At 39.8% G+C, this 22849-nt stretch overlaps 1 protein-coding gene across 1 annotated transcript in view; it reads right to left on the bottom strand.

Annotated features, from left to right (window-relative positions):
• Positions 1–22735, bottom strand: part of CKAP2L (cytoskeleton associated protein 2 like) — a 28342-nt gene extending 5607 nt beyond the window's left edge. The window contains exons 1-6 of the mRNA XM_010376346.2: positions 22620–22735; positions 20567–20633; positions 18759–18810; positions 14245–15434; positions 10460–10667; positions 2796–2951 (exon numbers count right to left, since the gene is read on the bottom strand). Coding sequence (XP_010374648.2) covers positions 2796–2951; positions 10460–10667; positions 14245–15434; positions 18759–18810; positions 20567–20633; positions 22620–22656 — 1710 coding nt within the window. The 5' untranslated portion in view covers positions 22657–22735. The remainder of the gene's footprint in view (positions 1–2795; positions 2952–10459; positions 10668–14244; positions 15435–18758; positions 18811–20566; positions 20634–22619) is intronic.
• Between the last annotated feature and the right edge of the window lie 114 nt (positions 22736–22849).

Raw genomic sequence — 22849 nt, 5'->3', positions numbered from 1 at the left:
ATTTTTAGTAGAAACGGGGTTTTACCATGTTAGCCAGGATGGTCTTGATCTCCTGACCTCGTGATCCGCCTGCCTCAGCCTCCCAAAGTGCTGGGATTACTTATAGGCGTGAGCCACTGTACCCAGCCCCAAATACAATTTTTTATGAGAGGGAGTCTCTGTCACCCAAGCTGGAGGGCAGTGGTACGGTATCAGCTCACTAGAAACTCCACTTCCAGGGTTCAAGTGATTCTCCTGCCTCAGCCTCCCGAATAGCTGGGATTATAGGCATGCACCACCCCATCTGGCTAATTTTTCTATTTTTAGTAGAGGTGGGGTTTCGCCATGTTGGCCAGGCTGGTCTCGAACTCCTGACCTCAGGTGATCCACCTGCCTCGGCCTCCCAAAGTGCTGAGATTACAGGGATGAGTCACTCTGCCCGGCCAAGATACAATCTTTGTAGGCATTTTAGGTAATTTTCTCCAGCTTTTCCTTTCTTTCTTCTTTTATTTGTTAACATACTTGGAAAAAAAACAAAAAACTTTTATGGAAAAGTAATTTTCTGATAAAATTATCTGAGATAACCTTCATTTTTCAAGTATGTAAACTATGCCATGAAGCAGAAGTTGTACTTTCCCACAAGAACAGTATAGTTGGAGGTTTGTCTTCCTTACCTGTGACTCTGTATCAAATAGATATAAACTGACAATAAAGCATAAAAGCAAAGCTTTCCATAGATTTTTTTCAAAATCCAAAAGAGAATTATGATTTCAGCTAAATGAATGGGAATAAACACATTGAATATATTACAAAGAGTGAATTCCATAAAACATTCATCAAGTGTATTTTACATTTGTATAGCTTTCTGGTTAAAGATGGTGGATTAAATATACCTTTATTTCTAATCGCTCTTGAAAAGCGACTGAAAGGATAATAAATAAAGGGATTAAAAAGAGGCAATAACCACATAACATAGGAGAGAATAAATGGCGATAAGGTTTTGGAAGCTTCAATGCAGAAGGAAGAGAGGTAAAAAATTTGATTGACTTGAGAGAGCCAAATCCCAAGCTGGCAGTGTGGCTGAGAAACAAGTTGGCAGAACGGCTCAGGAATGTGTGGTAGGGCCCAAATTAGGAGGACTCTTTAACATCTGTTCAAAAAGCAGTCAGACTTCCAAATCCACCCTGCACCCTGCCTGGTAACTGTGTCTGACTCCCTTCATCCTAACAGAAAACTGGGGATGTATTCTCCAAGTCTCTGAGGGAAATCATGCAAGATTGGGATAGGGTACTTTCTCAGAAAAGGAGATAAGCAAAAGTTTCCACGTTGAGGGCTGAGACTCCCTGCTCTCTTCTCTCCCACAGCACTGGCAGTCTGGTTTCTAGCTCCCAGGAAGGAGATTGGAACATACTTCTGCAGAGAACTTAAGAGTAAAGACCAGTTTAAGAGTAAAGACCTAAAGATACTGATATTGAGGGTTTTCTAACTAATCAACTCAGCCAGATCACCCTGTGGTGAAGCCCCATCCATGTGTCTAGAGCTTTAAATAAGCTTTTTCAGACCCACTTTATATATGTGCAAAGAGCCCAGTTTCACCAGCATCTGTGTAAAGCGTTTAATGAATAGAGAACAAAACAAAATAGAACAAACAATAACAATGAGAGAGAAAGAAATGAAAAACATTGGAGAAGAAACAGACAATGTAGAAAGAAGAAAACTGATATGGGTCTAAAAAACAAGGGATCCACCCAACTTAAGAAGGATGTAAAGGGAATTTAAAGGTGATGGTAAAGAGATCCCAGAAAGACAGCTGGTGAACATGGCAGTAAAGTGCAACTTGTTCAGTCTGGAATAAGCCAGAAGGGTCTAGGAGAAAGGTCTCTAAGAAAAAGAAATCAGTAGAATATCTGATGTTTTCAAAGTACTGAGGAACTTAGACAATTAGAGAGAGTTTGTGACTTAATTATATATAAATACTCAGAAAACTAAGCAAAGGCAAAACAAGACAATAACTCCAGGAAGAGTAGAAAGTTCTGCTTGAAAGGCAAAGTAATCATAGTATATATTACATGGCTCAACATACTCATATATTTCTTATATATTCATTAACAATGTGAATGCTAAATAGTGACCAGAATTTCCATGACTCTAATGAAAGTATGAAGAATGGCAAAGGTCTATAAGGATGGTAAATAGGGGTATTTGTGCGCGCTGGGCATCTGCGTATGTATGTGTGAAAGAGGGCTAAATCTTCATTCTGCATAGCTGGAATCCCATAAGTCATATCTAAAACGGAAAAATCAAGAAACAGAAACATGTTTTCTGAAACTACAGAGGTTAATATAAAAATAATCAGTTTGCTCTGGGAAGGGGGAAATGGCAGGGAAGGAAGACAGAGGCCTTATTGAACGAAACTTATCAAACTACTTGACTGTTTGAACTATGTGCATGTACAATTCTGATTTTGAACCATTATGGAAAAAGGTACCACAGAATATGGAATATGACATGGAAAATGACATTTTAATGAAAAGCGTTATAAAGCTATTTGATGCGGTTTTTGTAAATAATAATTATATAGTTTTTTTAAATAAATTTTCAAATTAAAAGTTATTTATGCAATGGCTCTGAATTACTGATTTAAGGATGTTGATGTATTGGGTTTAATATATTTTTAGGTTCTTTATGGTAAGGTATTACTTTATAAGTGTTGGATACCAATGTTGCAACCTTTTAACCACCATATTATAAACAACAACAGAGAACTCACATGAAAGAGAATTTTAAGAAGTTACCCACCCAAGACAGATACTCACTGTTGCCCCGTTTTTAATGGCCTCTTCATATAGCCCGATAACATCAAAGGTGCCTTTACTTGCCAACAACTTTGCTTTGCAGATCCAGAATTTAGCGAATTTTTCAGCTTCAGGAATGCTGGACAATATGTTAAGTATTTCATTAGAAGGTACACCCTGAAAAAAAACCAAAATATCCAGAGGTAATTATTCCATTTCACTGTTAGTCTCACATCTTCTAATATTTATTACAGCAGGTATACAGAAATTGGTTTGATCACTAATATTTTTGAACTATAAAAAAATGTCAATTTTACTGAGGTACAATGTACATGTAATAAAATGCACCTGTTTTAATTATCCATTTTAATGATTTGAGACTTTTTTTTTTGAGATGGAGTCTTGCTCTGTCACCAGGCTGGAGTGCAGTGGCATGATCTCAGCTCACTGCAACCTCCACCTCCCGGGTTCAAGCAAGTCTCCGGCCTCAGCCTCCCGAGGAGCTGGGACTACAGGCACGTGCCACCACATGCTCGGCTAATTGTTTGTATTTTTAGTAGAAACGAGGTTTCACTGTGTTAGCCTGGATGGTCTTGATCTCCTGACCTCGTGATCCGCCTGCCTCGGCCTCTCAAAGTTCTAGGATTACAGGCGTGAGCCACCACACCTGGCCTAATTTTTTTTTTTTTTTTTTTTTTTTTTTTTTTTGAGACAAGGTCTCAGTCTGCTGCCCAGGCTGGAGTGCAGTGGTACGATCACAATGCGCTGCAACCTCTACCTCCTGGGATCAAGCAATCCTCCCACCTTAGCCTCTCAAGTAGCTGAGACCACAGGCATGAGCCACTGTGCCCGGCTTCCTCATCGTTAAATTTTAAGAGTTATATAAGACCAAGTAGAAAATGTTTATCATAGCTGAAGGTAAGAAATACGTTCATTTTTACATGGTACAAAAACAAACCATATCATAAACATTTCTTACATAGTCATAATATTCCATATTTATAATAATGAGAACACTGAGTAGTGATCAGAATTTCCATAGGACTAATAGCAATGTAAAGAATGACACAGGCATGCAAAGGTCATAGGGATATATGTGTGTATGTGTTGGGGATTTACGCAGGTGTTTATGAAACAGGGCTAAACCCCACAAAAGGAAACTTTGAAATGGATTCACTAGTTTGGTTCCCTTCTGGCTTGTGCTGCAAGCAGGACAGTGATATGGACCCAGAGGAATGGGGAGCACTACCATGTCCAGAAATCCAGTTACTGGCACACTCAGCCAAGCAGCACTATCTACTGCTATTGAAATGGGGGAAGACACAAAGGTTAAGTTCACAACTGAGAATCACTAACATTTGAGAAAACCAACACTACATGAAAGAAGCATAAAACTCAACAAACAAGAATGAACACTGGAGCAAAGAGGAATATTTTTAAGAGTATCACAGTCAATATCTTCAGAGTGATGAGACTGTATCGCTATCATGAAACTAGAATGGGCTGTTAGGAAAAATAACCAATAGAAGGGTAGAACAATTGCATGGGCACCGCTGAAGAATACATCTGTGAGCTGAAAATTCAGCTGTGAAATCCTCCTAGAAACCAGTGCAACAGAACAACGAACAGTATGAAAACAGTATTTAGAATTCTGAAGGATATATCCATTACTCAATAATTCTAATATCCATCTAAGAGAGTTTCTAGAAGGAACAAAGTTAAACACACAAAGTGGTTGTAGGAGAAAACTTTCAAGAAATGAACAAAGAAACAGTTGTTCAGACTGAAAGGCTCTCAGAGAGCTAAGTAGGATGAATGGGAGAAAAAAATATAAAAACTTAGAAAACCAAAGATAAAAAGAAAATCATAAAAGCTTCCAGAGAGGGGGAAGAAAAGGATTATCTATAAAGGAATGAGAATCAGACTGAAGTGAGACATTAACAAATCAACAACTCCAGATGCAAGAAAGAAAATGAAGCACTCACTTAAATTTTTCCAGGGAAAACAAGCTGAAATTAAGAAACTTCCCCCAGCCAAACTATGATTCCAGCATGAAGGCAAAATAACAGTTTCACGAGAATACAGACTCAAAACATTTGCCATTCAAAAATCATAAATTTACTAGTGAGTAAACTTTAGAACTCACATGAAAGACTAGAAACAAAAGTAACTGCAGACCAGGCGCAGTGGGTGGTTCATACCTGTAATCCCAGCACTTTGGGAGGCTGAGGCAGAGGACTGCTTGAGGCTAGGAGTTTGAGACCAGTTTGGGCAACACAGTGAGACCCTGTATCTACAAAAAAATGTAAACAATAATGGGTGTAGTGGTGTGTACCTGTAGTCCTAGTTGCTCAGGAGGCTGAGGTGGAGGATCGCTTGCGTCCACCCAGGAGTTCAAAGTTGCAGTGAGCTATGATGGCATCACTGCACTCCAATCTAGTCAACAGAGTGAAACCCTGTCTCTTAAAAAAAACAAACCAAAAAAGGAACTTCAAGAAGAATATGATATATATTCTGCAAATCATGTTTGAGCTTACATCTACCACTTTATTTTCATTTCAGTGTATTATTTTTCTTATGAAATAAAACTAGATCAAGCACAGAAATGAGGAAAAAAAGAATTCATGTAAGCTGAATTACAAAACAAAATGGCCGGCATAAGTTTAAACATACAAGTCATCATAATAAATGCGTATGAACTAAATTTGCTTTTTAAAAGCAGAGAGTTTCAGATTTGTTTAAAAAATGTAACTGTGAAGCTGCGAAGATGGTGGAGTAAGGCGTGCTGCTGTAAACTGGCCTTTGGGCCGGGGGCGGGCAGCCCCCGGGAGGCCAAGTGCATCTGTTGGACCGTGCAAGGAGAAGAAAAAAAAGAGATCGGCCAGAGGAAAGGAACTAAGCAAACATTCTTCCTCCCTACCTTACAGAGGGGAGTGGTCATCTACACTAAAGCGAAGTGTCACACGCATCCCCGTGAAGAGACCACCAAACAGGCTTTGTGTTCCTTATCACAGGAAGAAAATTTTCCTTGACCTTTAGGTGCTTTTATATTCATCTCAAAAACAAAATTCTGAACTCAGGACTTGGCAAGCGTCTCTATGTTGTCTCCTAGAGTGGGTAGTCCTGCTTTTACCCAGTTACTTTCCCTATTCTTGAAATGTGGCTATCACTTCTCTACACATTACCTCCATGATTTGGAATGGAAAAGGCCACTTTTCTTTTTGTTCTGCCTCTCAAATTCAACACAGAGGAGCTCCTAGGATTCCAGTTATCCTGCCAACATCTCCAGGAAGAAAGAAGCAACTTGCATGGGTCTTCTGCTGTTTGCGTACTTATAAAGACATCATTTGCAAGCTGAAGGCTGAGTTTCATTTGAAACAGGTGCTTAGGTGGTGGTATTTGTGAATACTTTTCATTTCAAGCAAGAAAACTAAAGAAGTAGCAAGTATGGATGACTTCAGGGTTTTAAAAAAATGTCTTCCAGTTTCAGCCACTACCATGATAAGCACAGTTGAGACTGCAGCAGTAAATTCCAAATATGTCTTTCTAATTTGACATGAAAGATACTAAAAATTTATGTTTGTATATTTAAATCCTGGCTCATCCTGTGACAGATTTACTGAATAAGAACAAAGGCCCAATTTTAAACAAAAACCTAGGCCGGGTTCGGTGGCTCACGCCTGTAATCCCAACACTTTGGGAGGCTGAGGCAGGCGAATCACCTGAGGTTGGGAGTTCAAGACCAGCCTGATCAACATGGAGAAACCCCATCTGTAATAAACATAGAAAATTAGCCGGGTGTGGTGGTGCGTGCCTGTAATCCCAGCTACTCGGGAGGCTGAAACAGGAGAATCACTTGAACCCGGACGGCAGAGTTCGCAGTGAACCGAGATTGCACCACTGCACTCTAGCCTGGGCGACAGAGTGAGACTCCATCTCAGAAAAAAAAACAACTTTGGACATAGAGGAGTCGGGGTCAGAGAGGGGAGGATGAGAGAATTTTCCATATAACTCCTTTTCCTTAAGAAAAACAAGCAAAAATGCCTCATGCAGTGCCATCTGACTTTATGGTGTTTCACATTATATAGTTACATTTTTTTGTAAACGCATAAGATTAACTCTTCCTGCAACCCAAGGTGGATACTTGGATGTTTGATTTTTTTTTTTTTTTTTTTGAGGCGGAGTCTCGCTGTGTTACCAGGCTGGAGTGACTGGCGTGATCTCTGCTCACTGCAGTGTGTCCCACCTGGGTTCAAGCGATTCTCCTGCCTCGGCCTCCCAAGTAGCTGGGATTATAGGCACACACCACCACTCCCAGCCTGATTTCTTACTCTAGATATTAGGTATATTGTTAGGCTGAAAAGGCTGGGACTCAGGTACTTTCCCCAGTTGGGACTGAACTTTCTCATCAGAGAATGGGCCTCAGAGGCAATGTTCCCAAACTTGTGGTTGGTTCATCGTGGAAAAGAAACCTCAAAACAAGAAAAATAATTACAATAAGAAATGGATTTTCTTTTTTTCCCACAACAGTTATATATTATAAAGAACAGACTGTCGTAGAAAACTGTCCTTGTTTCCAAATCAGCAGAGGACCATTGTATGTATTGTCAGGTCTTTATATAAGAGTGAAACCTTTATTTATGCTTCTTTGTAAGTAGAGAATAAATGTTAAAACTAATTAGATGAAATTAAGAAAACAAAAACAAAACAACAACAACAACAACAACAAAATGTAACTGTGTGCATTTATATGAGACATACCTAAAATAAGTCAACACATGAAGGTTTAAAGGAAAGGGATGGAAAAAGAACTACCAGACATATTCTAACAACAAAAAGCAGGTGTGGCAAAATTAATCAGACAAAAGAAATCAAAGCAAATCATGAATCTTTCTGTACCTAACAACATAACTGAAAAATAGAAAGTAAAAATTGACAGACATATGAAGAGAAATTGTCAATGACTAATCACAGTGCCAGGGAGAGACTTTTGCCTATTTCTTTCAGAAAGCAATGGATCAAATAAACAAAATAGGATATATATTCTTTTCAAACACTTTTGGAATATTTATCAAGAATGATCAGATATTAAGACCACAAAGAAAATTTCAAGAAAATCCATCAAGTAGGCCACATTCACCAACTACAATGCAATATAATTAGAAATTAACACCAGAAAAAAAACTACAAATCTGGAAATTAAAAGATATTCTTCTAAGATATTTTTTGGGTTAAAGAACTCAAAATGGGAATCTCAAGCTATTCAGAAATGAACAATGAGAAGATATGTCAGTTAGGAAACTTCTGTGTGTCAGCCCCAAAACCCATCCTCTGCGTTGTGATGCTGGGGTTGAAACTCTTGTAAACCACTTTCTGCTGGGCACCAGCTCCCTGCTCAGCTCTGCCACTAGGGGGCACGAGAGGGAGGCTGTAGGGATGGAGAAGGTTTTCCTCCCATTCCCCCCTCAAAGCCCACCTCCCTGTGCAGCTTCAAAGGCAGGAGCACCAAATGGAGAGTATCTTTTCCTAAAAATCTGAGCCCCAGCCCTGCAGGGCCTCTCCTCCAGCATCTGCTGGGTAGTATGCCTTCCTTACAGTTGGGAGTCCCATTTCTACCACGGTTTGTCTCTCCTGCTTCTTGGTTTTGATACCCTAACCTCTCTTTGTTCCCCTAGACCTGGTGGGTACTAGCTGCTTCCTGCAGTTATCACCACTGTTACCTCAGGTTCCTTTTTGCTGTCAGACCTGTGTATAGCACCTGCACCCCTTCTGATCCCTTCAGCATTTTGAGTGCTTACTGTGTGCTTTCACAGCCAGCATCTGTGCTCCCTTTATGTGACCAGAGAGTGGGAAGTGCCTTGAGAAGTCTTGTCCGCCTGAGGCAGCCATGAATAAATGACAATGGAAGCTTGAACACTGGAGCTCCTGTGCCTCTGATCAGGATGACTCGGAGAGATGTGAGAGTATCACTGTCTCCAGAACATCCCTGTGGGGCTGTGCCAGTCACCCTCCATGGACTCGCTTTTCTGATCCTCCAACTTCACTCCCCTCCCAGTTTTCCCTGGAGTGTCTTCCGAATAAACTACTTTCACAGAGATTCTTCTCTTAGGGTTCACCTCTGGAGAACCCACATAAGATACTGTGTAACCAATTACATTATTTCTGTGGTTTGTTTTTCAGACTTCACCCTGACACATAATATGACCAAAGTAAAATTCAGAGGCAAATCTGCTATAGCATTGAACATATTTATAAAAAAAAAGAAATTCTCACTTTTAAATGATCTAAGGTTTCAATTAAAAAGCTAGGAAAAGAGCAATAAATATAAAAATAGATGCAGACATTGATGCAAGAGAAAAAATAATCAATAAAACTTGGTCTTTTAAAAAGATTAATGAGAAAAAATCTTTGGCAAGTCTAATTTCTAAAAAGTCACAACATTACTCAAGTTGACTCAAGATATATGAACCCTAAATAGAGCAATGACCCCATAATAAATTGAGAGGATATATACAAAATTATCCTCCAAAGAAACACGGTCCAGATGATTTTTATGGGCAAGTTTTTATCAAACCTTCAAAAAATAAAAATAATTCTCATGTCATACAAACTATTTTCAGTGTACAGGACAAAAAGGAAAACACTCAACTCATCCGCGTAAGTCAGCATAACATTGGTACTAGGAAAACACAAGAAAAGACAACCAAAGTACATAAAAAAGTGAATAAAACAATTCCAACTCACAAAAATATACTTCCTTTCTCTCCACACCTATACTGTATGGACATGCATGAAAACAGAAAGAATGGCAATGGTGGTCACCTCCAGAGAGAAGTCTGGGATGCCTAAATAGGCATGTTATAGAGGGAGAGGGCTGATCATTTATCTGTATTGTTTGAAATGATTTTAATAATAAAAAGGTACTCATGTTTTTAAATAATACAACAAAAACAAAAGAGGAAAAGAAAAAGAACTCAAGTTTAATTCCACAAGGAGAAATGTTAATATTTAACTGGCTGTTGTGAAAATGTTGCCTGGGGTAGATTTAAACTGAACTTTTCCTTTTTTTGGCTGATGTTCAACATTACCAGCCAAAGGACTGAATAAGTTTTGCTTTAGGCAAGGATCTTAGTATAGAAGTTTATTCCATCATTTTTTATTAATATATTTTTCCTTTGTCTACCATCATACTCTTTGCCTACCATCTATTTTATCCTTATTTGCAGAATCCAAGATAAAATTTAAATACTACTTATAGCTACCCAGAGTATTTAGAATACTTCAACTTTACATATAAACTTGCCTTCTGACTTCAGTTTCAACATTAAATGTGTACTCTTCAGAACCTGATACCCAAAGAAAGCAACGTTCCTTTTGGAGCCAGTTTATTTGGATTAGTTTTCCAACTTCTTTGTGCCTCAGTTTCGTTTGTAAAGTGATCATAGTAACAGTGGTTATAATTATGTGAGGTAATCTTAGCTAAGTGCTTATAAAAGCGCAGACATACAAAAGCCACTGTTTATGGGCATGTTATTATTATTATTGCTATTATTACTCCATATTTAAAAGAGTAGCTAAGTTTCTGCTTAGCTGAAGGCTATCTCTCCTATACTATATTTAAGAAAAATGTCCAAAAATTCTAAGACTTTAGGCCAAAGCTGGAGGAACTTATCTTCTTCACTCACCCCTTCGATGAGGTTCAGACATTCTGTCAGAGTGTTGTTAATTTTACTGGACAGTTCGAGTTGTGCTTTCTTTTCCTCCTCTTCTTTTTCAATGCTCTTCCAGAATGAAATATTCATTTCCTTTATTACTTTTCTTTTTGTTTTAATTTCCATAGGGGGCCGTTTATAGATTTTTCCCTTAGATTTCTGCCATTCTTCTAGTTGTTTCCTGAAATTCAATTAAAGGGAGAGTGGTTTTATTTATTTTTAAACACAGTCAAGCTGCTAAAGTATATGATATGTATAGATAGAGTATAATTACTTTCAACTACAGACAAAATCAGGAGAATGGAATTAAAAAACAATTAATAAAAATAGATGCAGACATTGATGCAAGAGAAAAAAGTAATGGGTAATGGTAGCACTGGGTTGCGCCCACCCATGAGAAGGCAGACACCAAGATTCCTAGATTACATGTGGCCAGCACTTCAGACTTCAAATAGAATTTGTGATTATTATTATTCTTTGAAAGTTTTCACTTCACTATGTGCTACTTGACACTTGCTTTCCTAAGACATCCCTCTAATTTTGAGATGACTAACTTAGCACTTCATTTCTCTCACCATAAACTGTCACTCAACCCAAACCTACCAAGCCTGCATTCTACCCTCAATAAGGTCTTGGTGTGGGAAGCGACCCACTTAACCTAGTTCCTTAGCCCTCTCTTGACCAGACGTGACTCCTTCATAAGCTAGACCTGTAATTTCAGGGCTCTTAAGTAGCTGGCTCTGATAGTGCCAAGTCCTCAATCTTGCTGTCCGCCACTGTTCACATTTTCCACTCCAGCTTCTAAGCAGGTGACAGACTGCTTTCTGGGGGTAGGGGCACCAGGACATATAGACCTCATGTTTGGATGTAGGCACTCCAGTTTCTTTAAATTACAACTACATATTAATAATGACTTTCAAGTGTACATTTCAGCCCAGATCTCTCCCTGGATCCCCAAACTTTGTAAAACCCACTGCCTAGTTGATATCTTTTGATGTCTGACAGGCATTTCAAGTTTAATACTGTGCATTTCAAATTTAATACTGTCCCAAAGTTCTCGATTTTCATCTCTGCATCTGTTTCAAATTTTTCTTACTTTGGTAAATAGCACCCCAGGCTGTGTCACTGCCAAGGACTTTCCATGGCTCTTGGAATAAAATTCAATATATTTTCCATGGCTGAAAGGCACAGTGTAATCTGGCTTCTGCCTACCTCTCCAACCTGGTATCACACTAGTCTCCCTGTCACTCACCCCCTCTAGGAGCTCAGGTACCCTTGCAGTTCCTTTGTTTTTGAGACACAGTTTTGCTCTGTTGCCCAGGCTAGAGTAGAGTGGCATGATCTCCGGTCACTGCTACCTCCACCTCCTGGGTTGAAGTGATTCTTGTGCCTCAGCCTCCTGAGTAGCTGCAACGACAGGTGCATGCCACCACACCTGGCTAATTTTTGTATTTTTAGTAGAGATGGGGTTTCACAATGTTGGCTAGGCTGGTCTCAAACTCCTGACCTCAAGTGATCCGACCACCTCGGCCTTCCAAAGTGCTGGGATTACAGGCATGAGCCAATGCACCCTGCCTCTTTGAAGTTTCTTGATCCACTTATTCCTGCCTTAAGGTCTTGCATCTTCAGTCCTCCGCTCAAATGACACCTCCATGGAGAGGCAATTACCTGTAATTACCGTGTCTTATTTAGTCAATGTGTTGGTTTTCTGTCTCCTCCACTAGAGTGTGAGCTCTATGAAGGCAGAAACCTTGGCAGTCCAGTTCCTAGCACAGTGCCTAGCACACATAGCTATTTAATAACACACAGTAAAATTCACCTTTCAGTGTGCAATTCTGAGTTTTGACAAATGCCTGAAGTCAAGTAAGTCTATTATCAAGCTCTAAGTCAGTTTTAACACCATCAATAATTCCCTTATGCTCCTTGGTAGTCAGTCTCGCCCCTAATCCCCAGCTCCTGAATATCACTGATCTATTTTTTGTCTTTATAGTTTTGTTTTTTCCAGAATGCCAGTAACTAATTTTTGAATGAATGAATGCTACTAACTCTCATTTCTGACTCCAGAGCAAAATCCATGCAACGTTTATTATTTCAGCCCCAAATACTGCCCCTCGCCTTCACTCCAGCCACCTACTTGATGATAGAAGTTGCGACATCTGGCATGTGCTTCCTCCATGTTCCTAGCATTTTTCCCATCTCCTTAGCCTTCCTTCTAATCATAAATGAAAAGGGAACTTTCCCTTTCTAAAGGCAATTTACTCCTAGGACCTCAATACCACAGTTTTGTTTCTCTAGTACTTTCTATATATATCAATTAGCTCCAGAAGGGTAAAGACTGACTGTGTGCTCATCACTGTGTCTCCTAGCGCCTGGCACATTGCAGGTGCTGAAGAAATACCTGCAGAAAGAGTGAATGAATCTCTTCCTTTCCAGACTCCTTCTCTTTTGTAATCAAACATGTTCAACATGCAACACAGTCTTATGACCAATCCTCTGTTGTCTGACCGAGACTGTGAGCTCCAGGGCTGGGACCCTGACTTCCTTATTCACCACCTCAAGGTCTCTGCACTCACTTCTCTTTCTGCTCAGGATTGTCCTTCTTCTTGTCACCAGCCTCTCCTCAGTTAGGTCTCAGCTCAGACGTTGCTGTTCAAAGTACCTCTACTGATCCTTCTATCTAAAGCAGCCATTCCAGCCCTACTCTCTTGATCACATCACCCTGAATTAAGTTGTTTACTTACTGTCTCTTCAGGAGGGCAAGGGGCTTGGTGGTGGTGTTCAGAGCTGTACGAAGCATATATGCATACCTGCTTGAAGTACAAAATAAGGAAATTTCTGACAAGCAGGTATATGTATATGCTTCTCCTGGGTAGAAAGCGTGAAAAATCCACTGGCTCAGTTTCAATCAATGTATGTTAATATTAACCAACCTGAAATCTTGATTTTTTCTTTTTTTCTGAGACGGAGTTTTGCTCTTGTTGCCCAGGCTGGAGTGCAATGGTGTGATCTTGGCTCACCGCAACCTCCGCCTCCCGGGTTCAAGCAATTCTCCTGCCTCAGCCTCCCGAGTAACTGGGATTACAGGCATGTGCCACCACACCCAGCTAATTTTGTATTTTTAGTAAAAACAGGGGTTCTCCATGTTGGTTAGGCTGGTCTCGAACTCCTGACCTCAGGTGATCTGCTTGCCTCGGCCTCCCAAAGTGCTGGGACTATAGGCGGGAGCCAGCGTGCCCGGCCTGAGATTTGACTTCTACCATCTGAACCCTGTATTTGAACGGACTGCTCCTCTCTGTTTGAGCTTACTTGCCAAAACTTGGCCCACTCAGACTCATGGAAGTTTCTGGTTCTTCCCCGATAACTTTTCTGAACTTAACCATTGGTTTGCTTGACAAGAGACTATCATCTTCTCACTTCCTAGCTATGTGAACTCTTATCTGTTCCATTGCTGTTCAGCCTAGCAGAGCACTTCTTGAACGTGTCTACATCTGCACCCCCTACTTCTTACTCATCCATTCTGTGTATCAATTTCTTAAAAAAAAACTATTTTAAGCATACAACTACAGAAAATGATTTATAACATATGTACCACCTAGCCCTTTCAAGTCTTAATATATTTGCTTCAAATCTTTTTTCAGACTGTAGTTAAAAATTACTTAGGAGCTATTATTTATGGCCTATTTCCTGACCAAGTCTTCATGATGGTCAATTTTCCTAATTATCTTAAGTTGCAAAAGTTTAGAATTAAAGCAAAGTACCTTCGATCCTCTGCTGTTGCCTTGTTTTTAATATTTGGGTTTGTTCGGGTCTCATTTACGGTTGTGACATCAGCTTTTTTGGGAGCGGTCTTGTTCAGAAAATGGTTCTGGGGAACAGCCTTTTTCAAAGTCCGTGCTTTTTGTTGAAAGCCATTACTGTCACGTTTATTACAACTGGTTCCATTTGGTCTTATACTAGGGGTGCTTGGAATGGCTGAATTAAATCTGCCAATTGTCGTATTAGGCCTCTGGCTTATGGCTTTCAGTTTTTGCAGTACACATGATGTCTGAGGTATACAACAAGGTTGGGTGGACTTCTGATCTTGCTTGATGTCTGGATGTCTGTTGTTATATTCACCCTGAAGCAAATTGGGGTATGTTCTGGGTTTGGTATGTTTCATTCTCTGTTCAGTAACAGGGTATGACTGTAACTTAGTTTCATTTGGTCTTTCATATTTACCCCTATTAACCTTTACATCTTTGATGTTCTTGACCACTAGTTTCTTTGATGACTGAACTTTACTAAGGGTCTGAATAAAGTGAGAGGGAACCGTCCTTGAGGGTTTTACTCCTGGTCTTGCAAGATCTGCTCCTCTAGAGAGTTGTTGTGATTTTACTGGGAAAGTCCTGCTTTGTGTTTCTCCAACAAATTGTTTATTAACTCTATCTTTCAGAACAGCACTATTAACTGAACTTTTGCCCAAGGCTTGTTTAGGAACCAAACTGTTCTTGGTTTGATTAGAAGAGTTAGTCTTTGGCTTACTTGTGGTACATAAATTAGGATCTGGCTTCCTCTCAGGTTCTGTTAAGATATGGGGCAAGTTCTCTTTGTTTGTTTCTTTTAGAAAGTTATCCAAAGATTCGTTTTCAACATGGGTATTATTCACAGAGTCTGTACATTTAGCATTTCCTTGATTTGTTAACTGCTGCTTTGTAGTTTTCAATTGCTCTATACTAAGTGACCCCACGGGTTTTCTTGACAGTTCTCCTGTTGTGGATGATCCAGCTTCACGCTGTTGAAAACTCTTTTCTGAAGTCAGCCTTTTGCCCAGAAGTTTTCGTGGCTCCAACTTCGACTTCTGGGACCCTGTAGTATTAGGTGGTCTGGGTTGGAGTTTAATGCTGATGGATCTTTTAGGTTTGACAGGCAAAACAACATGGTTGGTAACATCATTTTTGGGTTTAATAATCTGAAAAAACAAAGAAAATATATATTAAAAAATTCCTAACAGTATCCTACTGTTTTCAAAATAATAAAAATAACTGTTTAACACATGCTAAAAAAAATTAATCATTTTTAGATTTTCACCTAAGAAAGCTGAATTTTCAGAAAGTAAAGAATGACTAATAGGTAGTTTTTGTGTGTTTTTTTTTTTTTTTTTTGAGACAGGGTCTTGCTCTGTCATCCAGGCTGGTGTGCAGTGATGCAATCTTGGCTCACTGCAACCTCTGCCTCCTGTGTTGAAGCAATTCTCCCACCTCAGCCTCACAAGTGGCTGGACTACAGGCGCGTGTCATTACACCCGGCTATTTTTTTGTATTTTTAGTAAAGATGGGGTTTCACCATGTTGGCCAGGTTGGTTGTGAAATCTTGAACTCAAGTCATCCACCCGCCTTGGCCTCCCAAAGTGTTGGGATAACAGGCATGAGCCACCGTACTTGTCCTAATAGGTAGTTTTTATAACTTGAGTTCCTATCAGAAATATATTAGAATCTTTTAGCTTGACAGAATTAAGCAGAGATGCAGTGAATATAAAAAACTTGCTCTTTCAAAAATGAATTTGCCTCAAACAGTAGTTGTTGAATGCCTATTATATCCTAAGTGCCCTCCAAAGGACCCTGAAAAAATATATACATAATGAACTTATGTTAGGGTACCTCCCAACAAATCTCTCCTAGTACTCTATAGTCACACTATATGTTTTTTAAACCACTACCTTTGTAAACATCACAGTATCACTCAAGAACCTCTGTCTCATCCCTGGAGATTGGTGACAAGGAGATAGGTGGCAGATGATGTGAAGTCTGAGATATGCTGCCACAGCTCTCAATAAACATGTAACATCTTAGTAGTCATATGTGTAAAATCAGCCAGGACAGGGTTTTAAGGTTAGAGTCTATGTTAATAATAAACAAATGTTTAGTCATGTGATTTATTTCTGGATGAGAAGGTAGGGCTAGATGACAGAGAACTCTGAAAACTAGGGGAGTTTAGAATTCATATGGTAAGTAATTGGGCAAGCCACTATGAATTCCTGAGCATCTATCATGAAAGCAATTACTCAGAAAGGAGAATTTCACAGATTTATGGAATGTTTCCAGGGTAAGATATGGGAATGCTAGAGTTACTGCTCTATTTTTGATTTGACAAATATTGTGAAGAATCACTATATAAGCCTGGCAAGTATGTAAAGGATATCTAACCAGAACCATTTGGCATTAAGGGCAAAGAGATGTCTACTCTGGATGACAGTGGTGTGTGTGTTGTTGTTAGGGGTGAAACGGGGGAGAGTTGTGAGTGGGAGGCAGAGAGATGGATGGTATACCCATAATGGCTATATCTGGATTAATCTCTGAGCACCAACATTTACATATACCTTGGATCCCTCCATCATTGCTTACTGAAGAGGTGGAGGGATGTTGGCATGAAAGCTTCCAAATGTGTGTTAATTTTAGTTGCTCTTTCTTTTATATTAAAAACAAATTGATACAATCCACAAACCATAAAATTTACCATTTTAGTAAGTGCACAATTCTGTGGATTTTAGTACAGTCACACTATTATACAGCAATCACCACTGTCTAATTCCAGAACATAGTCATCACCCTAGAAAGAAACTTGATTTACTTGTTGGCAGTCACTCCCTATTTTCTGCTCCCTGCAGTCCTTGGCAACTGCTAGTCTACTTTCTGTCTCTGTATGTCTACAGATTTGCCTATTTTAGATGTGTCACACAAATGGAATCATGTAATATGTGGCCTTTTCTGTCTGGCTTCTTTCACTTAGCATGTTTTCAAGATTTACCCATGTTGTAGCATGTATCAGTACTTCCTTACTTTTTAAAATTAACTTTACAGCAGGTTTAGATTCACAGTAAAACTGATAATAATAATAGTATCTATTATCTAGGAAGGATGCCATATATCCTGGTTTTCACAAGATAGTTTTGATTTATGCCTGTTGGTCAAAGAGTACTGCTTTTTACTCTCAAAAATGTCCTGGTTTGGACATTAAAGCATATGGTCTACTTCCTTACAGGGTTGTTCTGAGTGAGGTAATATATATAAAGTGTCTGGGTGTTAGTTGCTGTCATGTATTGAAAGTGTTATATAAATTGTCAAGCATTATGTAACTGTAATGATGACTATTATTTACATCGTGCTTTTAGTTTCTCCTAAATTCTGTAATTCCCTTCCTGAGTTCATTTTTTACTTTTACAACTGTGTAAAGCAGATAAGGTAGGTATCATCTTCATTTAAGAGTTGACATACTGAAATCAGTACTTTCAACTTCCAGAGATGCCTCAGGGAACTCTGACTGAGGGTCCTTTCCAGTAGATTTTTCTTTAAGACTCGCATGCTACACTGGTTCAAGCTACATAAAGTAAAAGTGTAACCCAGTGCTTCCCAAACGTTAAATCATTGTGCATAAATTTTGCCTTATATACATTTTGCTAACCTTCACAGTGTCTCATGATGTCATGTATATACACAACATATATATGTCTATATATGCATATGCATATGACAAATATGACTGAGGTCATTTGGTGAATGAATCATTAAAACTTATTAAAATTCTCACCAATGAGAATGTTTCACTTCAGGAAGCACTATTTGAGGTACATTTCAGAACACAGATAAAAACTATGCTTTTAAAAACTAAAGGTGAGATTTTTATTGCAGATGAAGAATCTGTGTCTCTTTCAGAGGGCTGATTTCTTTCATTTAAACTTTAAGTTAAGGATCCTTTACCATTCTAATGTAGCTAAATTAAATTGACTAGGAAGCATATACTTAAGTGGCTCGGAAGGTTCAACTGCAAATATTCTTTTAATGACTACTGAGCTATTTAACTTCATGGCAGCATACCAAAGTGGTTAAGATCACAGGCTCTCAGCTTTGTCACTTAATAGCTATGCGACCTATTTAACCTTTCTGTAACTTAGTTTGCTCATCTGTAAAGTGGAGCTACTAATAGTAGCCTCATAAGATTGTGAGGACTCAGTGAGGTAACGCAAGTCAGAAAAGTATCAGGCACACAGTAAGTATTCAATAAATGTTAGCTATCAAGAAGACTAAAGTTCACTTGAGACTTTTTTTGGTTAATAAAACTAAACTATAGTATGTCATACTTTTCAGAAAATGATTGTCTCTTATTAAACCAAACTGTTTTTATATCTATAAGAAATATCTTTGAAATACATGTTCTTTAGGTTGCTAACATCTTTATTATTTTTATTACTAATCATACCTATGAACACATATTTTTAAAAAGACTAATTTCTACTTACAGATTTAGAAGGTGGTGGATTCAGGCAATTATTCTTGGATTTCAGATAAGGCCTATAAAAGACAAATCAAAATTAATCCTCAGCACAGAAGGATGCTAAGCTAAGCTTGGGAAGTACAGTGATTAAAAATTATGATTAGAATTTTAAATAATTAGAATTTCTGTAACGGCAAAATAATTCAAAATTATATTCAATAAAGTCTCCTTATCATCATTTCTTTAGTTCTGTATCCTCCCCCTTGGAGACCACCAACTGCTCTTACTTTTTTTTTGCCTTGTGATCCTTACAGAGACTGTCTATGCATAAATCTAGCGTTCTCACAATATTAATGAGATATATGTGTTTCCTTCATATTTGTATAGTCTTACTTATTCAAACATCATTCCTGGAGCACTGCAATGTGCCAGACACTGAAGATACAATGCCAAATGAAACCATTAACTGCTTCTTTAAAAAATTTCTGGCTGGGCCTGGTGGCTCATGCCTGTAATCCCAGCACTTTGAGAGGCCAAGGTAGGCGGATCACGAGATCAGGAGATAGAGACCATCCTGGCTAACACAGTGAAACCCCATCTCTACTAAAAATACAAAAAAATTTAGCTGGGCATGGTGGCGTACACCTGTAGTCCCCAGCAACTCAGGAGGCTGAGGCAGGAGAATGACGTGAACCCTGGGAGGTGGAGCTTGCAGTGAGCCGAGATTGCACTACTACACTCCAGCCTGGGCGACAGAGTGAGACTCCGTCTCAAAAAAAAAAAAAAATTTCCTTGTTTTAAGTATCTTCAAATACTATCTTTTCTAATTTTCAAGGGGAAAAGTGATACCAAAAAGAAAAAAAAAAAAAAACAGCAAGACACACATGAAATCTAGCTAGTGAGATAGGAAATGCAGAAAAAGGATAGGAAAACAGAGAATTTAGAAGGAATCAATCTGCATGGACCAAAAACAATTGCTAGACTAACAAGGACTTTGATTATGACTTGTTTGATGTTTGTCTCTCCCATCTAGAACATAAGCCCTGGGAGGGCAGCAATGTCTGTCTTGTTAAGCACCATATCTCTAGGATCAGAAGTGACTGAGACATTATAGGTACTAAATAAATATTTGTTGAATAAATGAATTAGGTTCATTTAATCAAGGAAATAGAGGTGAGTAAACACCCAAGATAAAATAAAGGGTGAAAGCTAACTTTGTAAAAATTAATTTTCAAATAAATATTTAGCAACTCAAATGGGGAAAAAATTAATTAGTGCTAAGAAAGAAGGACATATAACACCACAAAGATGGTAAGAATCTACAAAGGATAAAAATGAAGTGGTTATGTTCTGTCTACCTCAACAGAAATGCTAAGAGAATGACTCCAGAGCTGGAGGATATCACTCTGCTATGGAGGATTGATTGTAACGGGCTCTCCTGCCTTAGCAAGAAATGCCAGAACCATGGTCATTCAAGTTCTTTTTTTTTTTCTTCATTCAAGTTCTTGACCAAAAACTGCCTTCATGAGAATCAACTTCCCCAAGAAAATAAATGCAGAAACAGACAAAGCTTCCAGCATGGTAGGTAATACTGACCCTTCCCTCCTTCCTTTGGAGATTCACACAGTAACAATGCATAAAGCTTTGCCAATGGACTAAGCACTGCCCAGGGGGTTTGGTCATGCCTGGACTGAAATGCTCTTTTTGCGTTATCATAGATCCCAATGCAGTCTGAGTAGACTCTAAGCAAAAGGGACATGTTTCAAAAAGGCTTTAAATTGCTAGTACAAAGAAGGCAACAAAACTTGCATAACTGTGGACAGATAAACTCACTTGGTGTTTTGGCTCTTCAGTTTTCCCTTGGCTGCAAGGTACTCCTGAAGTTTTCTCTGTCGCTCTTCTGCAACACAGGCAAGCAAACAAACGACATAACTTTAGTTCAAGATTTTAACCAGTTCATTAATATTCTAAAAGATGACACTTTTCTCTAATGATTTTGGCTTTGCGACATAATGTTATAAAATCCCTAGTCCTATAAATTTGCCTTCAAGTTAATATCAACATCAACCATATCACTTATATGCCAGGCCTACACTAAGTTCTTTAAACTTACTACCTTTTTTTTTTGAGACAGGGTCTTCCTCTGTCACTGAGGCTGGAGTGCAGTGGCACAACCACGGGTCACTGTTGCCTTGATCTCCCAGGTTCTAGCAATCCTCCCACCTCAGTCTCCTGAGTAGCTGGGAATACAGGTGTGTACCATCACGCTGGGTCATTTAAAAAATCTTTTTTTGTAGAGACAGGATCTCACTGTATTGCGAGGGGTGGCGTCAAATTCCTGAGCTCAAGTGATCCTCCTGCTTTGGCCTCCCAAAGTGCTAGGATTACAGGCGTGAGTCAAAGCACTCAGGCCTAAATTTACATTATTTCTTTCAATCCACAAAACAATCCAATGAGATTTGCAATCTGAAATCCAGAGAGGGTAAATGTCACGCCCAAAGTTACCCAGCTAATATGTGGCAATTCCAGGACTTGAAAACAGGCTTATCTAACCCTGGAGCTCACAGCCACTGTTCACAGCTATAACAGTCTATGTTTTGAAGAACTTCTGTTACTGGCCTACCTGAGCTGGTGAGCCAGGCCTGGTCTGATGTCTTTTAACAGGGATGATGATTTTTACCCACAAACCCTTACATGGTTTCCTTTGTTGGTATTAAGGATAAAATATGCCAGGTCTGCTCATGGCAGACATCTATACTATGGTGACTTTCTACACAAGCCATTTGTGAGGGGATGACAAGTCAATGATTTCTGCTTTCGAGAACTTTCAAACTAGTAGTGGAGATAAAATAAACACAGCAATAATTACAGTATAAGGTAAAATCTAACGGCCATAAGAGAGAAAAAGAAGTATGCGAGTTCAGAGGTGGGGCACAAATGAGGGGAGTAGGTGGTTGGAAAAGGTTAAAATTAAATAATGATGTGATGGAAGAAAAAAAGACGACAGGATGCCAAACGACTCTTAATCTTATCTCAACGGAGTTGCCCTGTTTTGCTGATGCTCATTGTATCCTTAGAGACAGCTTGCCAGGCAGTGTAGAGCGTAGGGGCTGACATAGGGGGTTGGGAGTCCCACCTCCGTGACTTCTAGCAAATTAGCAAACTTTGCTGCGGCTGAGCCTACAAGGCAGACAGAAATGCCCATCTTTAAAGCTTGTTAGGTAAAGTGCCTAGGACCTCGTAGGCATCAACAGGAATAATGGATGAAACAAAACAACGGTGCGTATCTTGGAGAAGGTGGCATATGTGCAGGAGTATTTTGAAAGGCAGGAAAGGTCTCCAAGCACATCTAAGAGATTAGGGAACACAGAAGCCTTAGCCCTGGGTGCAGACTTAACCAATCAACTTCTAGCCACGGCAGGCTGAGAGGTGTGGAGTGAGAGCTCCACCCAAGGCAGGAACCCGGGCTCAAGCCAGACCCCGCCTCCTGGCACAGAGGACCATGCCCGGCTCTGCCTGGAGCCAAATGTGGATCAAAACAGCGCGCTGCTTCCCGCTGCTGGTGAAGGCCCGACCAAGGGGCCTGTTTCTTTATTCAGAATGTGGCGACAATGACATCTCTTTGCAAGGCTGCTGCAGGGCTTTCTGGAAAGGTGCCCGTGAGGTATCTGGGCCTGCGCACAGCCTCCGCCGCCCCGGGCCCAGACGTCTACCTGGCGGCCGTGGCCGGGGGATGCGCTTCCAGGATGGAAAACGCCCGGGGGAAACTTAGGCAGGCGAGCGGACGGGCACGTTCCGCGGGAAGAACTCACTTGATGGCCTCCTACTACCCCGGCCATGTTCCAACGCCCGAGAATAACGGGAACTCATTCGCGGTCATACTCACCTACAGCTGCAGCTGCGGTAGGCCCCGGCCCCACCATGACTCTTCAGTGACAGTTTTTCTTCAAACGCCGCGCCCGTAGCTAAGACCAGAGTGCCGCGCGTCCGCGCGTCCTCATTGGCTCCTGCGGGTTTGAAATTCGCTAGTCGTCATCACGGGAGGGCGGGACAACAGGCAATAGCCTCTTTGCGGTTGGCTCTGGCCTTGAGAGCCTGACTTGGGGCCCTTTGATT

The sequence above is a fragment of the Rhinopithecus roxellana genome, chromosome 17 (assembly GCF_007565055.1).
Source record: "Rhinopithecus roxellana isolate Shanxi Qingling chromosome 17, ASM756505v1, whole genome shotgun sequence".
In the NCBI taxonomy this organism is placed as follows: domain Eukaryota; kingdom Metazoa; phylum Chordata; class Mammalia; order Primates; family Cercopithecidae; genus Rhinopithecus; species Rhinopithecus roxellana.
The sequence above is the reverse complement of the archived record's forward strand: the minus strand, read 5'-3'. Positions and strand labels throughout refer to the sequence as shown.